A 23,731-nucleotide genomic window follows, 5' to 3' on the forward strand; every position below is an offset into this window, starting at 1 on the left:
GTTAGATAACTACAAAGATCTTCCCGTTAATATCTCCCAAGTATATCTAAACATATTCATCCTTATCCCCAATAATTTTTTTGTTTGTTTGTGAATTCATCTTATAGTCCTTTTCAAAACAACTAGGTTTTTTTTCCGCGCTTCGCGCGGATTATATATTATAATTTTTATTTTCTTTCATATTTTGCAACAAAAAATTACATGTCCAAGACAATAAAACATATGACAATATATAGTTTAGAGTTATTTTCTTCTAAATATTTGAACTGATAAATTCTATTTTATTATAATTTATATTACGTTGCTGATTTTGTTTTGGTTTGATGTTCTGACATGCTATAGCTTGACGATGTTGTCTCGGTATAAATTTTTATAATACTTCTCTTTAATGGGAAAAAATGTTCTTGGTTAGGACTGGATTAAGTTGGCAAGTTAATAAACGACTTCTTGTGATTGAGCTATCTCCTTTATTTTATTTTCTTCGAGTTTTATCTTTTGTACTATTTTTAATTGTTTGTTCAAGTTAATAAAATCTTCCATAGTATTGTCTGAATATTTCTGAAAAAAATCTGAGAAAAGTTTTAGTTTGTAACCATGTTTTTATAGAAATAGTGCAGTATCCGTAATATTAGAAAAACAGAAAAAAAAAACTGTTTGAATTTTATTGTTACATATATTTTTAAATAAAATTTGTTGATGTAGAAATATACAAAACTATGTCTAACGTATATTTTACTATAAATAAGATGTATTTATATATGTGAAAATCATTTTTATAAATACAATGCATCTAAATAGTTCATACTAACTCTACATGTAAGAGTTGAGTGAGCATCATACTAAAATATCGTCAACCCTTACAACATGGTAGAAATAAAATCTATAAATAAGTGAATCTGCAAACTATCTCAATTTATCGACTAACAATTTTGTACTATGTCTCTTGTAAGGTCAATTTCAATGAAACACCAAAATATTAAATTCAGTATAATTTCACTCCAATGAAATATCAAATATGATATAATCTTACCAAATATCTAATATTCTATTAGAGATAAATTTACACAAAATATGATATTATCTCATCAGATTTGGTGTTTTGTGAATAGTATTATACGAAACTTAATGTAGTACTATTTATCACACAAAATACTAAAATAATATTTTATTATTTTTATTTAATTATATGTAGATTAGTGTTATTGATATTTTAACTTATAGTCAAATAAATGTATCATATTATTTTGTTTTAATTTTTACATTATTAAACCTTTATTATATAATTTTCAGTTTTAATATTAAATATTTTAGTTTTAATTAATATTTGACAAAATAAATAAATATATAAACTAACTAAAAGAAACACAAATAAAATACATAAAGAGTGATAACATAAATAACCATTTTTTATAAATAAACATAAAATATAAATCACATAAAATTGAAATATTAATAATATAAATATTAGTTTTGGTGTTGTTTTATGTTGTATAGAATTTGGTGTTATCAGTCATGGTTAGAGCTGCTCTAAAACAACCCTAGCTCCACTAAAACAAAGAACTCAATATTTCCAAACGCATACAAAACTTATATTTCCAAGAAACACAAGTATCCTTTGCCATATGTTTTATTTCGTCACCGACAAAGAGCTATTTAATGTTTCACTACAAAATATAAATAAATTTTACTCAAAGCGTTTAAGTTTAATTATCGTTGTGAAGTTAATTTTTTCTTTTAAAATAAGTATCGTTTTATAATTTAATACAAAATTTATTGATTTTATATTTCAATCTTGTTTTTCATTGGTTGAAATGTGATTAAATGTATTGGTAGTGATGTTTTTATTTTAAATATATGTAAAATTAAATGTTTTCTTAATCTGTGTGTTCAAGTCTAAAACAACAATTAAAATGAAATAGAGTGACATTTTTCCATTACATAACCATTTGACATTAATAAATTATACTTATTTCGGTTTAATTGTATAATACTCAAATATATTTTTATTTAATGTGTAATTAATTTAATAAAAATAATTTAATCAAAATCTATTAGTTATTCAAAACGATGAAAAATAGATTAATGTTCAAAATTATTATTGGAATTGTAGGAGGGCAATTTTTTTATACCAAAAAAAAAAACTTAAAATAACACTCTATATGTAACATGGAGTATATAACAAAATTAGTATTTGGCATGAAAGAGCTATTTTAGCCAATTCTCGATCATATTATACTTAATAAAATACTACTTTAATTTTTTGGAAAACCTCTATGATTCAGTGTAATCTAATAGTTGTACGCACATCAAACTTTATTAATCAATTTTTTTGTAGTTCCGATATAAAGAAGGAACAATATGATGAAATTATTCATTAATCTGTAATTCCAAAAACAGTTATATGTTCATCAAATATAAAATAGTTAAATGATAAATTGATGTCTTAGCCTAATAATATGACACCATAAAATTGAAGTACTCGGTGAAAAATATATATTTAAATTATTTTTATTTAGAATAATTTAACCGTAACTGTTTACGTACGTCAACTATAATTATTTGACAATAACTGATTTTTTCATTCTCTTGTAAGAGCACCAGCATCAGTACATTCCTCAACTCAAAGCTGCACATTCAGACGTCCTTTCATATTTTATGGGGATCGCATACGTAACTTCTCCGCCAATCACACTTGCATGATTCTGCTGTAATATTGATGGAGTTGGAATTTTCTCACTTGGACAAAGAAAATCTCAATAGGAACCTCAGAGTTCCTGAAAAAGAGGGGGCAAAGAAGAGACCCCAAGGGCATGATCACCGGGGTTTACATTGGATTGGTTGTTGTAGCTGCAACTCAGTCATACTGATACACTGGCTATGTTCTTGAGGAACTCTAATACCATTTAGTTTTTTCACAATGTTTGTTCTTCGTGTTCTGTTTCCTCTTCGGTTCCAGTATTGCTATCATCAATAGCGGAAGTTAGTGAGCTAAGAAGCTGTAGAACACGGAAACAGGAAGCGCCTTCAATTGATCATGTAATACGCTTCATATTCTCTGTTTTGCTCAATGTTGCCAGCCCACACCTCGCATGCAGATGAGGCAATCAACCCACTCGCCAACTGAGCAAAGAGCTGAACAAAGGGCTAGCGTTTGAGCAACCATTTTTGGCAAACCTTTGGATATGATTTGTCCACCTGTCATTGCGATATGCAGCTTCCGCTGCTTCTGGGGACAGTATTTCATTTACCTCCTATAACAGTTAGAGAAAAATTAATGAATGAATTTCGAAAATATTGATGAGCTAACTATGTTGTGATGGTAGACTAACCAACATAAGATAAATAGATATTTATACTATGGTGTTTTTCTTGTTCAACATCGTCATTAGAAGATACGATATACAACAAATTCATTTCGCTAATAGTCAATCTGGTATTACCTCTCTATGTTTGAATTTGAGTGTCATTCTTCATCTGCCAAAGATTCCATGCCAGGATGCTCAAGTCAATGGTGTGGCTTATATGAAGTGAAAGCATCATTAACCAAGATCCATCCACCAACCGATGATCCCTCGCCTCTTCTGCTTTCTCAAACACATTTTTTGGCACCACGTTCTTGATTTTCTTGGATAATCCCAAGTGGATCATTCTCGGTCATTTACCTAGTAAACCATATCAACTCGAGCACATTAGATCAAAGAGGATACCATATTCTATCCAACAAACAGCCAACTTATCATTCCTTAAATAAGCGGGAGAGTCATCAGCGTGGAAACAAAAAAAACAAAATAAACTGTCCAAGAAAACTGATTTACCTTCTGCATCCGATGCTGAAAATTGAAAGAGAGTTTTGACAATTTTAGGGATGTATGCTCAGCTATGCAAAATAGGCAAGTGATGTTCCTAATCACATTCACCTTGGGAACATAATTCAACTGTAAAGCTAGAAGGAACAGAGAAACACATGGAAGGGTTTTGTTTTAGTCGGATGAGATAGTATTTCACTGCAATGAAATGATCCTAAAGGCTGCTCAAGATGTACTGGTTCTGGAAACTCACCACCTCTGACTTGGGAGCTCCATGGCGGAGAAAAACAGCATTGAATTTGTTTTCTTAGACGTGTGTGTCAGCTGTGAAATCAGAAGGACAAAATTTTCATTCATCAAATGTATCATATCTAAAGCTGTCTTCCTCATAGATTCCACATCTCTAGCGTTTTGTTCTGTTAAAGTTGGGTTAGTGGCTGAAAATAGCAAAACCAAAACAGATATATCACAAAGACAGTGATGATAATGACCTTAAAAATAAGGCAACCTATTATAATCTAGTCGCCTTTTATAATGGAGAAATGCAGTAAGAATACCTCAATCCTAAGGACATTGGACAATAGATAAGAACGAAGGAAAGATGCAGCCTTTTTTGCACTGGGTCAAGATAAAACAAAACCTTACAATTGACCAAAAAAAAACAAAAAAACAAAACTTTACAGATGTCGAAAATTCTTCCTTTAGCTATATAAAAATCAGAACAAAAATGAGCAAGAAACCAGCTGTCTCACGATTGATCTACATTCCGAAAGAGAAATACGAACCTACCATGATTCATGGCCTCTGAAAATATAAAGCACGTTTGTTATTTTCAGATCAGGAACACTGTTTTCTTCTCTCCTTTGCATTGTAAATAGACTATAGGCTTAGTCAAGAACCACTCGTCGATCTTGATAATCCGAGTCTAGTGTAACTTCTTGTGATACTATTGTCCTGTGAACCATCACAATTTAATTAGAAACTGTCATCCTCGAGAAGCAGTGTAATTCAAAAGCTGAAAAGAGATTAGATTAAATTTCTTACAAACGGAGAGACAATTGTCTTTTATGTGGGAATGACCCCAGGAATATGAAACACTATACAAAACCTCGAAAATCCCAGAAAGCCGATGGGATATGGATCTGTATCCGATGAAGGTATAAGAAGGAGAAACTATACGCAAAGCCAGGATCTGTAAAATCAAAAGAAGTGGAAAAGTCATTAACAATTTAACACTGCAAGTCTGCAACAACCATGTATCTGTTTCAACTCACGTTAAATTAAAACATTCTTTCTACTCACTATTAGCAGCTGTTTCACAGAAATGTTCCGGCGAAAGGGCATCTCACACATCACTATCTGTCTCAAATCTCTGCCTCGCATTCTCAATAATATCCTCACCATTTTTCTCTTCAGTTTTCGTACCACTTTTATGACATCAGTTTCTGACAGCCGTATCTGGCTTACATGCCACCTTCGTTTCCTAGTCTCCTAGATATAGATTAACCGGAATCGGAGCTCCGCCTTTCCCTAGCCAGGAGATTCGTTGTTGAAGAATTGAGCAATAGAGCCATGCCGGTTGATTTCTCCGTTCTGGCAATCTGGCAATGGTAGCCATATGCTGCTGTGAATATTTGGTTATGGTGAATTAGGTGAGAAGAGTCTCTGAATAGAGGTCTATATAAGGTTGAGGTTGAGGCTTCGTAACAGTTGCATGGCCATCGATTGTTGCAGTCAATAATGAAGCCTTATGACTTGAATGTGGGAAGCCGCTGTTACAGAGGAGTAATGAAGAGATCAAAACTGCAGGATTACTCCGAAGTAAATGGAAAGACGAAGAGGATTAGTCGGTCTGTTTACCGAAAGTTTTGGCCAAGGCGTGAAATAAAACATTATAATATGTCAAAATGTCTTCGAGAAAGCCTAATATCAAAACGTTTTCTTGTGGCTTACATGTCACCTATTGATTGGCTGATTTTTTAATCTGAGGTGGACATCCTCTCCTTTGAGTATATCTCCCTTTTAGTATTGTTAGATTATTCTAGTTAGTTGCATTAAATTAAATTAACTTTAAATTTGTTTAAATATAGATATATATAATATATAAATAAAAATATTTATACAATAATATTAAATATAAATATATTAATTAATTAATTTATTCGCCCCCACTCACTTTTTTTCCTTGAATGTGAGCTAATATCATTTTTGTTGTTGTTCCTCTTTATATGCATGTCCTATACAGAGACGACCCTGGCTTAAAGCATAGAAAGCTTGTGCTTTAGGCACTACATTCGTATAAGAATTTACGGGCGCCAAATTGACCAAAATCATTGGTAGTGTAGTGTAGTGGTTGTATCTTTCTTCAATGAGTTAACAGTCTTCGTAATTACATATTTTGTTATTTCCTTTTACTTAAAGCCTTTCTTTGAGTGAGCTCAAAGTATGTCTCTGCTTTAGGCAACCCATTGGACTAAATTGACACCGGTGTTATATGTGGTTCCAGAACATGAAACATGTAGTACAAATGATCACTGTTCACCACAGATAAAAAAAAATGTATTCTAAAACTTGTAATTTTCACCAGAACAAACTAGAAAATACAAAACTGCTAATATTTGGGTTGATAATTACATTGTATCTATACATAGATGATATTATTTAGATTTATAAACTATGTTAACGAGTTTCTAGAATTTAGTTTCAATTTCAATATTTGACTTTTAATATATACTAGATTTTGACCTGCGCAACCGCGCAGGTGTTTTTTTTTACTTTTCTATACATAAATTATTATTTTTAAACATTAGTGGTATATATTTTTAAATCATATACTTAAATATTTATATAACTATTTCAAATATAATAATTTTATAATTTACATGTTATAATTAATCAATTGTTTAAAACCATATGTTTTTTCACTTCTTATTATATATTTATCTTATTGTATTACATTTAGTTATTAAACAAATTAATATATTCATGAAAAAACATATTTGAAAATTATTTTGTATTTAATTTATGCTAAATTCTGACCCGTATTTCAAAGCTGTATTTATTTTACTAATATTTTTTATGTTTATTCATTTTAGATAATATATTATTGTATAAACAAAATTCTAAGATATGTTAATTTTTAGACATGTATTATATGGTTTGCTAATTTTAAGCCGTTCTATCATCATATTATATTTTTAAAATAAATAATTTATATTTATGAAAATAATATTTATAAATTTATCAATTGAATATACTTTTATCATATTTATTTAAGTATAATAATTGTATTTTAACATGATCATGACTATAAAGTAGATAAAATAGGATATAATTTATTTATTTTTCATTTTATAAACAATAACTTAAAATACATTAAATTATTGTTAAAATATTTTAAACAGATTTATTAGAATTTTTAAAATATAATATATAAATATATATTATATTTAAAATGAAAATATATTATGATTAAAGTAGTTACAAAGATTTTATATTATAAGCTTTAAAGAAATACATGTTAATTTTTATACATGTGTTATATAGTTTGTTAATGTTAATCCATCTTACCAACGTATTAGATTTTATTTTTGAACATAAATATTTTATACTTACGAAAATAAAAATTATAAATTTAATACAATTTTATTATATTTATCTCAATATAATAATTTTCTTTTAATATGATTGATTATGATTATATAATATATAAAATATTACAGGATTTTTTTTTTATAAACGATTACTGAATTTATTAATGTAGGATAATATTTCAAACTAATTTCAAAATTAGTGAAAATATTTAAATATAATTTCGAAAATGAAAATCTTGTAAAAATCTTTTAAAACAGATTTGTTAGATTTTAAAAAAAAATATTTATATTTAAAATAAAAAGATATCAAAAGATTTTATGATTAAAGTATTTTAAAGATTCTATGTATTATTAGTCTTAATAAAATACATTTAATAAGATTTTTAATTGATGGTCCAAATTAAAAAAAAATCACACATGAAAGAAGTCATGACTTCTCTTTTAATATATAAGATTTTTTTAATGTGATTTCTTAAATAAAAAATGGACCTAATATATTTTTTTTCTTTCAAAATAATATATTACTAACTCATCATAGAAAAGTCAAAACAATATCATTTTTCCATCAACTACGAAACCAAGAAAAGAAAGAATTTAAAAATGGACTACAAACTGAGAGAAACTTGCTTTGCCACATCTACACACGACTTTGTCGCTTCAAAACTTAACTAATCCAAGTTAAAAACATATAACTACATTCATGAGTAGTCCCTAATACATTTTTGTTACTTTTGATTAGAGGACAACAAAATGGACACTTCACACTGCCATTACCGAGGCTACATCGTGCTAGTATTTTTGTTTTATTCCTTTGTGTTTGGTTTAGCTTCTAATATAGATATTTCTGATGATGCAAAAGGCAGCAAAACTAACAGTACCCCAAGACGTTTTCTCTCTAATTCCATATATCATGGCAAAGACATGGGCAATGAATATATAAGGTGTGCAGAATCTGATCTCGAAATTCCGCAGATGGATATTTCTTGCGAAAAGACATCTAAAGATGTTGTTAGGAATATCAATTTCGCTGATTATGGCAATCCTTCTGGTAAGTGTGAACACTATAGACACGGAAATTGCGGCGCATCAAATACCTTGAGGATCGTCAAAAAGGTTAGCAAAATTATCAATATGTTGTAGATTAGTAAATAATATCTATACTATTAAAGTAGAATCACTCGTATGATTCCGCCTTTGCATGTTGGAGTTATTTACAAAACCATGCAACTCTCTTTTTAAAACAAAATTAATTAATATGGTAATTATAGAATCAATCAACCAATCAAAAACCAGCAACCTATTTTTTAAAAAGGAATTAAACCCGTAATTACTCAAAACTGGTTCATATTTAAATCAAGGATGAATATATCTAAACTAAACAAGATATACACGGGATTTTATTCCATAATATAGATTATGTCTTCGTTAGTTATTTAATATTTACGTTTATTTTAAAAGGAAAAGTTTCAAGTATGGTAACAACTCGGTTCGGAAAAGGTATACATTGTCATGGGTTATGGCCGGGAAAGCTTTATTTATAAATGAAGGTTACATCCTCTACAATTTTCACAACCAAATTCGTGCAAGAAAATTTACATAAAAAAAACAATCGTGCGAGAAACAAATGTCTACTTTCATGAACCTAAGTTTTCTGAATAAAATATTAAAAAGTAGGAATCTATGAAATTTAGTAGAATGTATGTAATAATAACAACTTTACAATTAAAACTTTTTGACAGACATTGGTTTTGGTTCAGATAAACCCTAATTTATTGTTTTTCTACCAATAATCCAAATGCCTTCCACCTGTTCTGAAAAAATAATTTTTCATGGCTAGGTCCCATTTTTATTTTTATTCAAGACAACTAAAATGCCTTCCATCTTACATTGGTAGCTATCCATAGATAAGTGACTAAGTGAGCATAGATTTAGAGATACTATCTTTTTGATATTTTACTAAATGAATTCTTGATGCTCTCAAATACAAATATTGTCAAATTATATGTATCAAAGCCTATGTCTATTTTACAAACATAGATACATAGATATCTTCTAATTAACTCAAACAAACATTTTTATTAGATGACAAATAATTTAGAACACATAATCATACATTTAGCAAATTAGTATATCTATTTTTAATTAATTTCTAAAGAAATACAAATTCTGCATTTTTAAAGTGCGGATCAAAATCTGGTATCTCAGTTAATCTTATAAATATGTCAGTGAATCTTTTTCTGAAATATTATTTTTTCAGAATTGTCTTGGAAAACATAAGTGTGTGCTTTTGGTTTCGGACGAGATGTTTGGTACGAGTCACTGCAATAAAGATATTCAACTCTTTGTTCAAGTCACCTGTACAAAACCTTAAGTTTCTTATTTGCATGGTTTTTTTCTCTGTACTGATCAGGTTCTTATTGATTATTAAATGAATGTACGAAAAGATTAAGTTATTTATTCTATTTGTTATTATTTTTTAACAAAATGTAAATATCACTTTGAAATCAAAGTTGAGGTTTTATAAACGTGATTACACAGAAAGTAAGACCTATAGTCTTGATTCCATAACAAAAGGTAAAAAACATGGAAGCAAAAACAATCAGAACTTAAACCGTTCTATTTGATATTTTGCAACAAGGATTGATGTTGATGCCGATCTTAACCACATAGTCTTTGCGACTTTTAGAACTGTATCTTTTGGTTGAAGGAGAATGAATAAGTGACAGAAAAAGTCAAAAGGTTGTGTAACATCATAAAAAAAGAAGTTGAGTATTTACTTTAGCAAGAATGTCAAATGTTTTTGACGTCTTTCAGAGCATCTCCAAAAGAAACTCTATAACTTCAAATATAGAGTTCTTGCTCTCAAAAAAGAAAGAAAATTTAAAACTTCAAATTTACAGTTTTGAGAACTATCACTACTAAAAACTTCAAATTTGAAGTTTCATCATTTTATTTACATTTTGATCTTTACAATTAATTACAAATTATATTTTTGATTTTTAAGTATTTTCTCGTTTATCGGATGAAGCCTTAAAATTTTTATATCTCATAAATCTTTCAAATTTTTTTAATAAATTTAAGTTTTACACATAAAATAAAATTAGATAACAAAAATATTACAAAAGAACCTTAATAAAAAATATTTTTAAAAAGTACATGAAGACATAATTATTACACAAAATTAAATTTTATAACAACACTAATAGTTTGGTAAATTTGATCCAGAACCTCCAAAATATTGTCCAAACAAATTATGTGTAACCGAAGATACAGAATTAGAGAAATAATTTTATGGAATAATTTGGTATTTTTCTTGTAATTTAATATTTAATTATGTATTTTTATTTATAATTTTATATATTTAGTGTAAGATTTTATTAATTAACATTGCTTTAATATTTTATATATGTATAATATATTTATAAAATTTTAATGGATTTAAATTAATTATGACAAATATAAAGATCATAGAGTAAAATATAAATAATTCTGAAATTAGGTTTGAAGTTTTGATTTTGGAAGAGAATAATTTTAAACTTCAAATATAGAGTTATACAAACTCAAAATAGAGTGACTTTTTGGAGATGCTCTCACATTAGCAGTCTTGTATACATCAGCACAAATGAGGAATCAACCAACCTGGTGTATGGACTCACTAGTGCAATTATGAACAAAGAGGATGATTATATTTGCTACTTATTTTCCGGGTTTTAGTGATATGGCAAAGCCGTGCCCAGTGCCGGTCCGGACTCATCTGGCGCCTAAAGCGGACGCAAAAATTGTTACCCCTTACTTCTATTTTTTTTTTTTTAAATATCATCACAACAAGGAAAACTATCATTAAAACTTATTTTCGAGAAAATGTAGTTCATAAATATCAATATATTATTTATAAAATCCGTTAATCATTCACGAACGATATAATTTTAAAGAGTTAAAATTTTGGGAAAAAACATTCCATACAAGCAATTTTTTTGTTTGGACAAAAATCATTCGTTATTTTTGAAAAATTCTAATACTTCAATCGTTTTTGTAGGTTTTTGTCAACATTCTTTTTAGGTAATCAAATTCCATAAAATGAATTTTATTCATAAGACTAAAACAGATTTAAAAATATTTTCATTTATAAAATTATATTGAATTTTTACTGAATTCCAGAAAACATATCTAACTTCTAATAATGTTATATTTATTCAGATTTCAAGAAATTCTTAAAATAGATTATGAAAAAAGTATGAAAACCAATAAGAAAAAATAGAGAAGAAGGCATATATAGAGGTGGGAAACACAACCATTTCAGTCATCACCAAATGTGAACGTAGCTTTAGAATAAAATACAATTGAAAAGAATTAAAACATAAAACATAAAGCGTATAATGAATTATTAATTAGGGTCGTGTTTAATATTTATCTTATACATCATATTTAATATAAGGAAAAAAGTTTCCTAGCTACACGAAGTTTACACTAATATGGTGGAGACCATCCAATATATGAAAATGTATCAACAACTACACGAAGTTTATGTTAATACATGTCACATGTACGAAGTAAATAATAATATGGTGGCAACATCACAATCGGGTTTAATTGATTTTAAGCTAAGTTAATGGAGTCAATCTGTAATTTACTAAACTTAATAAACTTAATGATTTTTCAAGTTTAATAAACTTAATTGATTTTATTAATAAGCTTAGTAATTTAATAAACTTTAACTAAAAAAAATAATAATTTATTATACTTAATAAATTTATTAAACTTAATAAACTTAATAATTTAATAAACTTAATAAATTTAAACTTAATAAAATTAATGGTTTATTAAGTTTAATAAACTTAATTGATTTTATTAATAAACTTAGTAATTTAATAATCTTTAACTTAATAAACTTAATAATTTATTACACTTAATAAATTATTAAACATAATAAACTTAATAATTTAATAAACTTAATAAACTTAAACTTAATAAATTTATTAAACTTAATAAACTTAATAAATTTATTAAACTTAATAAATTTATTAAGTTTATTAAGTTTGTTAAATGATTAAGTTTATTAATAAATTATTAATTTTTATAAGTTTAATAAATTTATTAATTTTTATAATTTTAATAAATTTATTAATTTTTATAAGTTTAATAAATTTATTAAGTTTATTAAGTAAGTTTAATAAATTATTAAGTTTATTAACAAAATCAATTAAGTTTATTAAAGGAAAAAAGTTTCATAGCTACAAGAAGTTTACTATTATATGGTGGAAACAATCCGGTGTATGAGAATGTGTCAACAACTACACGAAGTTTATGTTAATACATGTCATATGTACGAAGTAAATAATAATATGGTGGCAACATCACAATCGGGTTTAATTGATTTTAAATCAAGTTAATGAGGTCAATCTGTAATTTATTAAACTTAATAAACTTAATGATTTATTAAGTTTATTAAATTTATTAAGTTTAATAAATTTATTAAGTTTGTTAAGTTTAATAAATTTATTAAGTTTATTAAGTTTAAGTTTATTAAGTTTAATAATTTATTAAGTATAATAAATTATTAAGTTAAATAATTTATTAAGTATAATAAATTATTAAGTTTATTAAGTTAAACTTTATTAAATTACTAAGTTTATTAATAAAATCAATTAAGTTTATTAAACTTAATAAACCATTAATTTTATTAAGTTTAAATTTATTAAGTTTATTAAATTATTAAGTTTATTAAGTTTAATAAATTTATTAAGTATAATAAATTATTATTTTTTAGTTAAAGTTTATTAAATTACTAAGTTTACTAAACTTGAAAAATCACTAAGTTTATTAAGTTTAGTAAATTACGAATTGAGCCCATTAACTTAGCTTAAAATCAATTAAACTCGATTGTGATGTTGCCACCATATTATTATTTACTTCGTACATGTGACATATATTAACATAAACTTCGTGTAGTTGGTGACATATTTTCATATATTGGATGGTTTTCACCATATTAGTGTAAACTTCGTGTAGCTAAGAAACTTTTTTCCTTAATATAATAAAAGAAACTAGTATGATTGAAAAAGGAAGAAACTATTAATTATTTTACAAGTGGTGATGGAAAATGATGTTCCATCACGTATTCACGGTTCATTTCATAGTCATCATTATCAAGAAGAAAAAAAAAAAAAAAAAAAGAGGATGAAGAGCTTTGAACCACCAACGTGAAAGACAATAGCAACATCTCAAAGCCACTACACTACACGGCCTTTTACCTTAGTTTGGCGCCCCTACTAATAATTTTTGGCGCCTAAAGCCTTTGTTTTATGGCTCTGACCGTGCCTATGGTATAATGAAAAAGACATTGGCTTTAGTTCCCTCTCCTCACCCCACAAAATTTAAAATTGTAGGGGCCCCTAAGTATATTAAGTTTTATCGATTAGCCACTTAAACCTCAAATCATAGTGCCAAGATAAGTTCCCACTAAAAAAAAAGATTTCCTTTACGGCTACGTATATCGTTGTGAATTCTTCATAAATCGAGTGTTAATTAAAAATGTTATCAAAATCAATATAAATTGTCCGTCATAGCGGATCAATCGTCGTAAAATCCCGTAAAATTTACGATGAAAATGTTTCGTCGAGACACAATGTTTTGTCGTGAAGTCATCCTTAACCAACAAGGAAACTGTTCCACGTAAATGACTCATAATATTTTGTTATAAAATTCACGTAAAATTTTGAAGTTAAGTCATTGTTCAAAAGGTGTAAACTTTACGACAATTTTACTAGGTAGTCGATGTTAATTTCTCGTACATGTTTACGACGAATTAACGTGAACTTCCTCCTATACTCCTCGCAAACATTTACGAGAAATCAACATCGATGTACACGTAAAATCGATGTAATATTTACGAAAAATTAACATAGAGTGTACAACAAATGTTTAATTTTTGTTTTAAAAAAGTAAAAAAAAAGTTAAAATAAGTAAAATTATAAATAAATAATAAATTTTAAAATAAAACTTAGAAATTAATTTTAGAAATAAAAAATATGTGACAATTCCGTGTAAATTATGCGACTGATTGTTCTCAATTGGTGAAAATGGTTTCAAAATTAGAAGAATGACCTCCTACCTTAAAGAAATACGACAGATCCAGGAAAGTTTCCACACTTTTGAGATTAAACATATACCTAGGACTCAGAACACAAGGGCGGATTATCTTACATGTGGTGCTCTCACTCAACCGGTTCACTTTGTGTTCATAGACAAAAACCCCATGTTTGGTTAGAAGAGTCTTAATCGAGTCCGTTTATACTGATGACAAAAAAAGAAATGCAAATTGAAAAATTGCTAATCTTGATTGAAACATTCCAAATATCTCTTGATCACATTTCTCAAACTAGCATAACGAAGATTAAACAATTTAGATGCAGTGTTAGGATCACGCCTTTGGCCAATAATTCTTGTTGACAGTTCGAATACGATGAAATGGAAAAAACTTATTTGGTACGCAAATTCATAATCGACTAGATAGAATTTACCTGAAATTTTAAATGATAAACAATGCTTCAACATGTTCTTATAAATAAATTGTAAAAATTTTACCTTCTGGTACTTGAAAATTGTTTATTCTTCTAGTTAAAGCATTGTATAATACTCTTGAATCATGCGCTTTAACCTTTCCATCTACTAAGAACATATGTAACCCCATAATCAAAGTTACATATAATTAACACATTTTATAGTATTTCTCTTTTTCGACTACAATAACTTGCATGTCCAACTATTTCTGCAAGTATATCCCCCCCCCCCCCCCCCCCCCCCCACCCGACATAATTCTGAAATAAATTAAAAAGAAATGTTAATCAGATATGTGACAACGTAGAGAGGCATAGGTTACAACTCTATATGTGAACATGATAAAGAGTTACATACAAATTAAAAGCATAGAAATAGATTCATAAATGCAATTCTTTTTTACATTTTTACAATATACTTTTTATTAAATTATTTTGAAATGGCCTTATTATAATAGCTACCAAATATTGAATAACAATAAAATTTAAAGTAACTTAAAATTAATTAAAAATATTTAATTCAATAACACAAGAATTTGAAAGAATTTTATATATTAAAACAGAAGTCACAACCTTGATTCATGTGTGATTTTTTTATAAATAGAACTAATAGACTTATTTCTATAAAGTCATGTTACATTTAATATATAATCTTATCATTTAAATTTTTAGCCTACCAGAAATTTTTTTTGTGCTATCAATAATTAGATTTAAACAATAGATGATCCATTGAATTTATTAGATAATATAAATTAAATAGCTATAATTTAATGTTGTAACACTATACATCCATATATTAAATATTTAAATATTTATCGATGTTAACTTTTAAAATTATAAAGATTTTTTTTAAATAACAAAAATCATATTATGATTAATCTTTACTACCTTAAACCAATGAAAATAAATTTTAAACTATATAGTTTATTTTAAAAAATTAAACAAAAACTAAATGTTTAATTATTTACTCGATAATTTAAATCTATGAAGCAAAAAGTTTAATTTTTTTAAAACTTTTTAAATTTGTGAAATGTTACAATATCTTTGAATATAATAATAAAACAATATTTTACTAATATTTATATATATAGTTATGATTTTAATAATGAAATAATAATCCAAATATATATATATATATATATATAAGAAAATACAAATAAATGTAAAAGTTTAAAAATATCTATTCAATGAAAAAATATACCGTAAACTTATTAGGTTTTAAAATTGATAGACACATAGATATTATAATATATACCAATTTAGAATTGAAAACAAAATGTTTATATAAAAATAAATAGAAACAAAAACTCACGCTGTTGCGCGGATCGAAATCTAGTCTATTCTATTAAAATAGAAGTCACAACTTGTTTTTATGTGTGATATTTTTAAAAATGAACCATCCCTATAAAATCTCTTAAATTTATTTTTATATCTATACTACTAGAACCATATCTTTTTAATGTTCTCAAATATATTTGCCTCATTTTAAAGATGTTTAGATCTTTTTTTATTTGGTACAATTTAGTCATTTTCTATTTATTTTACTATTAAATCATCTTGAAAATATTAAAAATATTTATCTACAATATGTCAGTCTTTCTCACAAATCATTTCCTTTTAGTCATGTAAAGTAATATATATTGTTAATCATAATATATCATATTAAAAAAAATTACTATAGGCTAGTCGCGCATTCTGTCCAGCTCGGCCATCCGTCGAGTTGGACTGTTTGTTTTTTGGTTCTGGGGTTCGTCTCTCTTTGAAACTTACGTTCGAGAGCTTTTACCGAGAGTGTGTCGAGAAGGTTTCCGCGAGGAAATGTGATTGTAGACGTTGATAAGTTATTAAAAAGATAACTTAATATATTTTATTTTTATAAATATAAAACCTTTATGATACAAAAGTATGATATGTTAGTGGAACGGGTTAATACTAGTACACTATATAATACATGCATAAAAATAAACATATCTCAAACTTTTATATACATAATTATATATTATTTAAAATGAATATATATAAAAAAATTCTACAAAATAATATATCACTTTGAAACGTAGATTAAAAATTAGCATAAGTTAAGTATAAAATAATATTCAAATATGTTGTTTCAGGCATATATTAATTTGTTTAATTAAAAAATCTATTAAGATATATATACATATATATATATATATATATATATAATGAAACGTGACATATTGATGTGATGGTTTGTAACAATTAATTAAATTACAATTTGTAAAATATAAAATTATTGTATTTAAAATAGTTATTATAAATATTTAAATATATAATTAACAATAAAACTATATACCATTACTTATATAAGATAAATATATATGTATTAAAATGAAAACAAATATCCGCATGGTTACGCTGGTTAAAGTTTAGTCTATATTATAATAGGAGAGTTTCTAATCTTCTTTAAGACTTTCCACATCATCGTTTTTATTTAGGGTGAATTTGTAAAATAGCTAAGTTTGGGAAGATAATTAAGTGCATGTCACTAATTTTGACATAATTAGGTAACTAACAATTGTGTCTCTTTTGATCCGGTTTTAATCCTTCTTCATACAAGTAGCAAGTGCAAGGGAAGAATGTGAGATGACCTAGACAAAAAAAACTATGGCTAGTATTATAGTAAATAATATATGTTCATGAGTGGAGAAAAAAGAGACATCCACGTTACATATTTATTAACCACATATGTATGCACTGAATGTTATATTCCATATCACACGAAGTAGTATAGAAGGACTAAAACCACATCCCTAATCCTTAAATACTAAACACGATCCCAACTCCTAAACACTGAAAACTAAATCATAATTCATAAATCCTAATCCAAATATAAACAATAACCATGTGACTGAATGACATAAAAATGAATAGATATAAAGAATGCATTTCATATCAACCCAATGCACAACTTTTAAATACTAAACCCAAACCAAACTTTAAAATACTAAACCCAAATAAAATCCTAATTATCAACCCTAAACCCAATTATCATAATTTGAAAACAGTGTATATAATATTCTGTAATATTAAACTAAACTCAGACCTAACTTTTGAATAGAATATGACTCTAATCCAACACTCAACTCTTAAATGCTAATTCCAGACCTAACTTTTGAATATTAAACCCTAAACTGCTATCACTAAACTCAAACCTCAACCCCTATCTTTCAAATATTAAATCGTAAATCCTAATCACTAAATCCTAAACCCTAAACCCAAGTATAAACCCTAAAATCCATATAGAATAGAACAAAATATATAGTATAGTACATGTTGGACCCAATTTTGGGCAATACCTTAACGGGCCGCGACCAAAGACATGGGCCTTAGGGAGCTGAAGCCCACACCAAATAATCGAGTTTGAAGAGGTCTCGCCGAGGTCACGGAGATCGCAGAAAAAGAGACGGAGATCTCGGAGCCGTTACGAACATCACAGGATCGACTTACTATAAAAGAAGGACGAGGAACACGGAGGAAGGCAGGTTGAAAACTCTAGAGAGAGCTACACACATACATCAACCTTGTTTTCTCCCGTTCTTCGATCCTTTCCTTTATCGATCTCACTTGTGTAATTCGATCTAGTTCAACTTATTGTATTCGATCCTATTCATCAATAAAGTTCATTTTTACCTACTGGAAACTGTTAACATCGTTGTATTCTAAAGATCTTGTTGCCTACATCTTTTATATGCCCTAAATCAAACTTTCGATCACTATCAAATACTTAGTGTAGATTTTAGGTTCTACAGTACATTAATGAACAAAATATAACATTATTTACTAATCGTCAAATGGAACGATACATGATAGGTTCACTAAACTGAAACCTCAACCTCGCCTTCCAAATATTAAACCTTAAATCTTAATTACTAAACCTTAAACTCAAATATAAACCCTAAACCCAAATAGAAAGGAACAAAATAAATAGTATAGTACATATTGGTGAACAAAATAATACATTCTTTATTAATCGTCAAATGGAACAATACATGATAAATAAATATAGTAACAGACTTTCGCATTATATAACATGAATAGAACATTCATAATATATATTGTTTTAATTTCTATTCCATACGCATATAATAGAATAGAACACAATGTTACAAAAAACTATCTTCTCTGATCAATTCTAGGACATTCACAGCGATAAAAATATGTGTAACTGGTGACATCCGTGGGAATAGTATGTAACCGCCTAGTAAACCAAAGAGATTGGGGCGATTGAAGGAAGAGTTGACGAACCTCACATCGGTACCGTTTATGTTGTCAGCGACTCCATAGATTTCATATGCGCAAAGCTTCCCATCAGTAGCCAAGCGAGCCTTTGCAGATGGGCATCTCCTAGGCAAAGCTACTCCAGAAATGGTTTTGGTGGTTATACAGTGGATCAAAAATAGAAAAGAAACTACTCACGTTCTATAAGGTATGTGATTCTCCAAAGGCCACGATGTATGTGTGTTAGGTAAGTATTATTAATTTAGTTTTTTTTTTTCTTACAGGTTTGACCGGTTGTGTAGGAGGCATATTAGCATTATTATATAAAATATACATGGTGTATTGGTGTATTGAGGTATTTAGACATAGAATGAATTATAATTTGTTTGATATACAGTCCAGTTCCCCTTTTATTTATTCGTGGATCCTACAACTTCCTTAACGAACTCTAAACTTGGACTTAAAAACAAAATTAATATTAAATAATGTCCACTTAAATATCATTAATTAAATATCTAAAGCCAATGTAAAATCCTTTCATATTCCAAAGGATTCAGATAGTCCATCAGAGAAGAAGCATCTTGATTATTATGATCTCAATGTCACTCATAAACTTCTTTTTTTCTTTCTCCCAGCGACAGTCTAACCGGAGATTACGCCGAAACAGTGAATGCTGCTCGATTGGCGCCATAACTCAATCCAACTGGAGCCGGGTCATTGGAATCATCACTTCCTCTGGACTCATACGCAAGCGCACATGCAAATCATAGGCAAACCCATGATCAAGGTTCCTCCTTTGGCTTCTTTGTTCCATCACCTCCGTCTCTACTAAATACATATAAATCTTAGTATCGCGCTTTCGTTTATTTCTGTACCATCTATAAAACCAAGTTTGTAATTCACGTTTCAAAATAATCACTTTTTTAAAATTTGTTCTTAAACAGAGAATTTGGAAGATCAGGTTGGTAATAATATTGCTCAGCGCTTTACTCTTTTTGGTTCTGTAAATAAGGAAGTGTGTGCTTCATGAATCAAAAATCTTTTTTTTCCTCAACTTGTGACTGTTAAGACTACAAGATGACCGATTTAAAGGCAAGATGGACATTAGGCGTAAGAGCTACACCAGCGTCGAAGATCTGATGAAAGTTTCTATGGCCACTACTTCTGTCATTTATGACTCAGCGAACTTCTCCACCTTATTTGTGACTCTTTACCTTTGCCTCCTTGGAGGTCGTTTCATCATTGTGGTTGCTCATTTGAAGCAATAGACACCGCGACTAATTCCTATTAGAGATATGTGGGCCATAAGATGTGTATCTTACGGACCAAGATTGTGAAGCCCGTGAAATCCATGAAGACCATCAAGACTAAAAGAAAAGACTTGAAGAACAAGTTACTCTCAAGATATTCTAGCATATTTACATTTATTGTTTAGGAAAGTTAGCATTATCTAGTGTTAGCATTATGTTAATGTTACCACTATATATATGCATATTGTATTCTCTTATTAAACACAACACAATAATATAACATAATCTATTATACTTTACATGGTATCAGAGCATTTGATTCTTAGGGATCAAAACTAAAGCTTCCGCATTATAAGTTTTAAGCTTTGATGATGATGATCATCGTTGGTGTTGGCGATGTTGAAAAAGATGGTGATGATACGGACGATGAAGACGGCGTGGTAACGTACGTGGGTGTGAGTCATTGGGGTTTAGTAAAGTTACTAGGTTTTGTTTTCTATTTCTAATTAGTTACGTGCAATAGTTATGGTTTAGACGGCTGAATGCAAGAATTATCAAAAGTTTTAGTGGGTTTATGAGTTTGTGGTTTCACGTGGGTTTTTTTTTGTTAGAGATTTTCTATAGTTTAGAATTTCTCAAAGTATATGTCTTCTTGTTTTCTCATAGTTTGAGATTTTATTGGTTATAGTTTAACCATTACGGGGGAGTTCTAGTAGAACACTCATGTTTTTTGGTCAATTTTAGTCCAATTATGGACTGTCCAAGTTAAGAACGATTGTTTTTGGAGCTGCAGTTGCGTCTACGGGATGTATTCCCTTGTCAAGACCAAAGAAGAGCTGAAGTTTTCATCCCTCGTTGTCTAAGTTGAAGTTTATTCCCAGAGGAACCTACTGATTTGTTTTCCTTGACATAGTGTCCACGACATACGTGGTCTGCTTTGTGATTGCAGATTTGCGTGTTGCATCCCACGTTTGTCGTGCGGGGGAGTATTAGAGATATGTGGACCGTAAGATGTGTATCTTACGGACCAAGATTGTGAAGCCCGTGAAACCCATGAAAACCATCAAGACTAAAAGGAAAGATTTGAATAACAAGTTACTCTCAAGATATTCTAGCATATTTACATTTATTGTTTAGGAAAGTTAGTATTATCTAGTGTTAGCATTATGTTAATGTTACCACTATATATATGCATATTGTATTCTCTTATTAAACACAACACAATAATATAACATATTCTATTATAGTTTACAATTCCCAATGGCAAGAACTGAAGAAAGTGAAGGAGCAGTATATGAATGAGGGAGTATAAGAGCACGACAGAGAGAAGAGCATATTCTGCGTAGATGGTATGGTCAAAGAAAACTTGCATTTGAACCGGCATGTTTTGAAAATCGATTATTCAGCGAAATATATTTGTGTAGGCTGCTGTTACAGGTTTGAATTTTCTGATCTTGCATATCATTTCCTCTTTTCAGTAATATGTACTACAGTACAATTAATCAACTCCGTGTTGCTTGGGACTGTGTTACGATAGATACTAATTTCATTTTTTTGACTAATATGATACTAATTTAATAAGGGTTCGCCTGCTCTTTTCTACATTTCAAAATTTCTTTTTAATCATGTTAAGAGGATCAAACCACCTACTGGTATCCCCCAAGTCTATGCTACTTTATTTTACATAATATTGAATGTTTTGTATCAATTTAACAAAATTCAGGGATGCATTTGAGAAGAAATGGAAGGATTACCGTCAACAATACGTTATGTTGGGGAACTTCCTCCTAAACTAAAATGTCCCTTATGAAAAGAAGTGATGAGAGATGCTGCTTTGACAAGCAAATGCTGTTTTCAAAGCTTATGTGACAAGTGGAAGTTCTCTTGTCGAGTTATGAATACAGCTGATGCATTTCATGTTATGCAAAATATGTTCTTCTTTAATCATCACAGATCATGGCCTCAGTATATATAGTTCCTCAAACAAGCCTTGAAACCCGTAGCTCTTATTAAATCACTCCTAAAAGATGAAGCAACAGAACTTGCCAGGCGCCAGCAACATGGGTGATGCGCCAAAGATTTCACTGGTAGTTGGTGAAGCAAGTCTGCCAGGTTCTGCAGCTGACGAGAACAAACGCAAAAGCCCCTGCCTGTGAGTGATTGTTGCAAGTCGCAAGGCCATCTAACCGTCAACCCCAGTTAGCTTTTGTTTCATTTCAATTGTCTATTTCCACATGTTTACTCTACTTTGAACTTTGGTTGTCTTTTTGATTTGCTGTAAACTATTTTTACTAGTGTTAGAATTATTATGACTTTAAATAATAAAAGGAGCGTTGAAGTGTTTTTACTTGTTTACTGTTGTCCCCAACTTTATAAATCAGTCAAGTTTAACGTGAATAATTCATAAACATTGGTCATGTAAACAAGATTCTTTATACTCTCTCGATTAAAAAATGAAAATTACAGCCTAAAATAAAAACACTTTAAAATAAAGACATTTCAATCTTTTATTTAAAAAAAAAAGTATAGTGGATGCAATTTCAATTACTAACTCTACAATGAACTTTAAAATAACTTTCTTCGCACCAAAAAGAAACACCAAAACAGTGAACTAACCATAACACATATAAAACTACTAATAAAAAAAAGTGTAAACAATTTCAGAGAAACAACAAACATATAATCGTATTTTTGGGATAAGCTATTTGAACACTAGAAATAACAAATTCTTAAGATCGCCCCAATGTAATCAGTTTTACCCACACAAAGTGACCTACGGTTTACCAAAAAATAAACACGTGATATACAATTCTACTCACACATGTTGCACAGTTTCAATAACAACTTAACAAACTACAACAACTCCTTGACAACTTATGGTAAAGAAAAAAAAGTCAATAACTCTGCGCAAGCACGGGGACGTGTCATAGTAGATGGAATACACAATTGAATAACAATACAATTTAATGAAATCTATAATTCTTTCAAATTCTATCAAACTTCTAGATCAAGTACCTCACCTATAGTCAATTGAAACTATGGGTCATTATAATGGGTCATAAAGTGCGGCTTAACAAATCTAATCTCATATATATTAATTGAGAATCATTAAAAAAATTATAACTTTAAGTTTGTATTAATTAAAAAGAGACCATGCTTAGGTGTCATTTAATTAAGATGTCAATTTAGCTTACGTAGCAATTTAAGAATCAATTGAAAAAATGTTGGTCCAAACCCAATTACTAGGAAACATTATATTGACTAAAATATAAGAAGCGTATATT

The 23,731-nt window shown here is 28.5% G+C and overlaps 1 protein-coding gene across 1 annotated transcript; it reads left to right on the forward strand.

Moving 5' to 3' along the window:
• Positions 1-7,952: 7,952 nt before the first annotated feature.
• LOC111198911 (beta-galactosidase 15-like) lies at positions 7,953-10,434 on the forward strand. The gene is made up of 2 exons (XM_048778007.1): positions 7,953-8,512; positions 9,657-10,434. The coding sequence occupies exons 1-2, from the start codon at positions 8,150-8,152 to the stop codon at positions 9,768-9,770; spliced, it is 477 nt and encodes a 158-aa protein (XP_048633964.1). The 5' UTR covers positions 7,953-8,149; the 3' UTR covers positions 9,771-10,434.
• Positions 10,435-23,731: the final 13,297 nt, after the last annotated feature.

This window comes from Brassica napus, chromosome A4 (genome assembly GCF_020379485.1).
Source record: "Brassica napus cultivar Da-Ae chromosome A4, Da-Ae, whole genome shotgun sequence".
In the NCBI taxonomy this organism is placed as follows: domain Eukaryota; kingdom Viridiplantae; phylum Streptophyta; class Magnoliopsida; order Brassicales; family Brassicaceae; genus Brassica; species Brassica napus.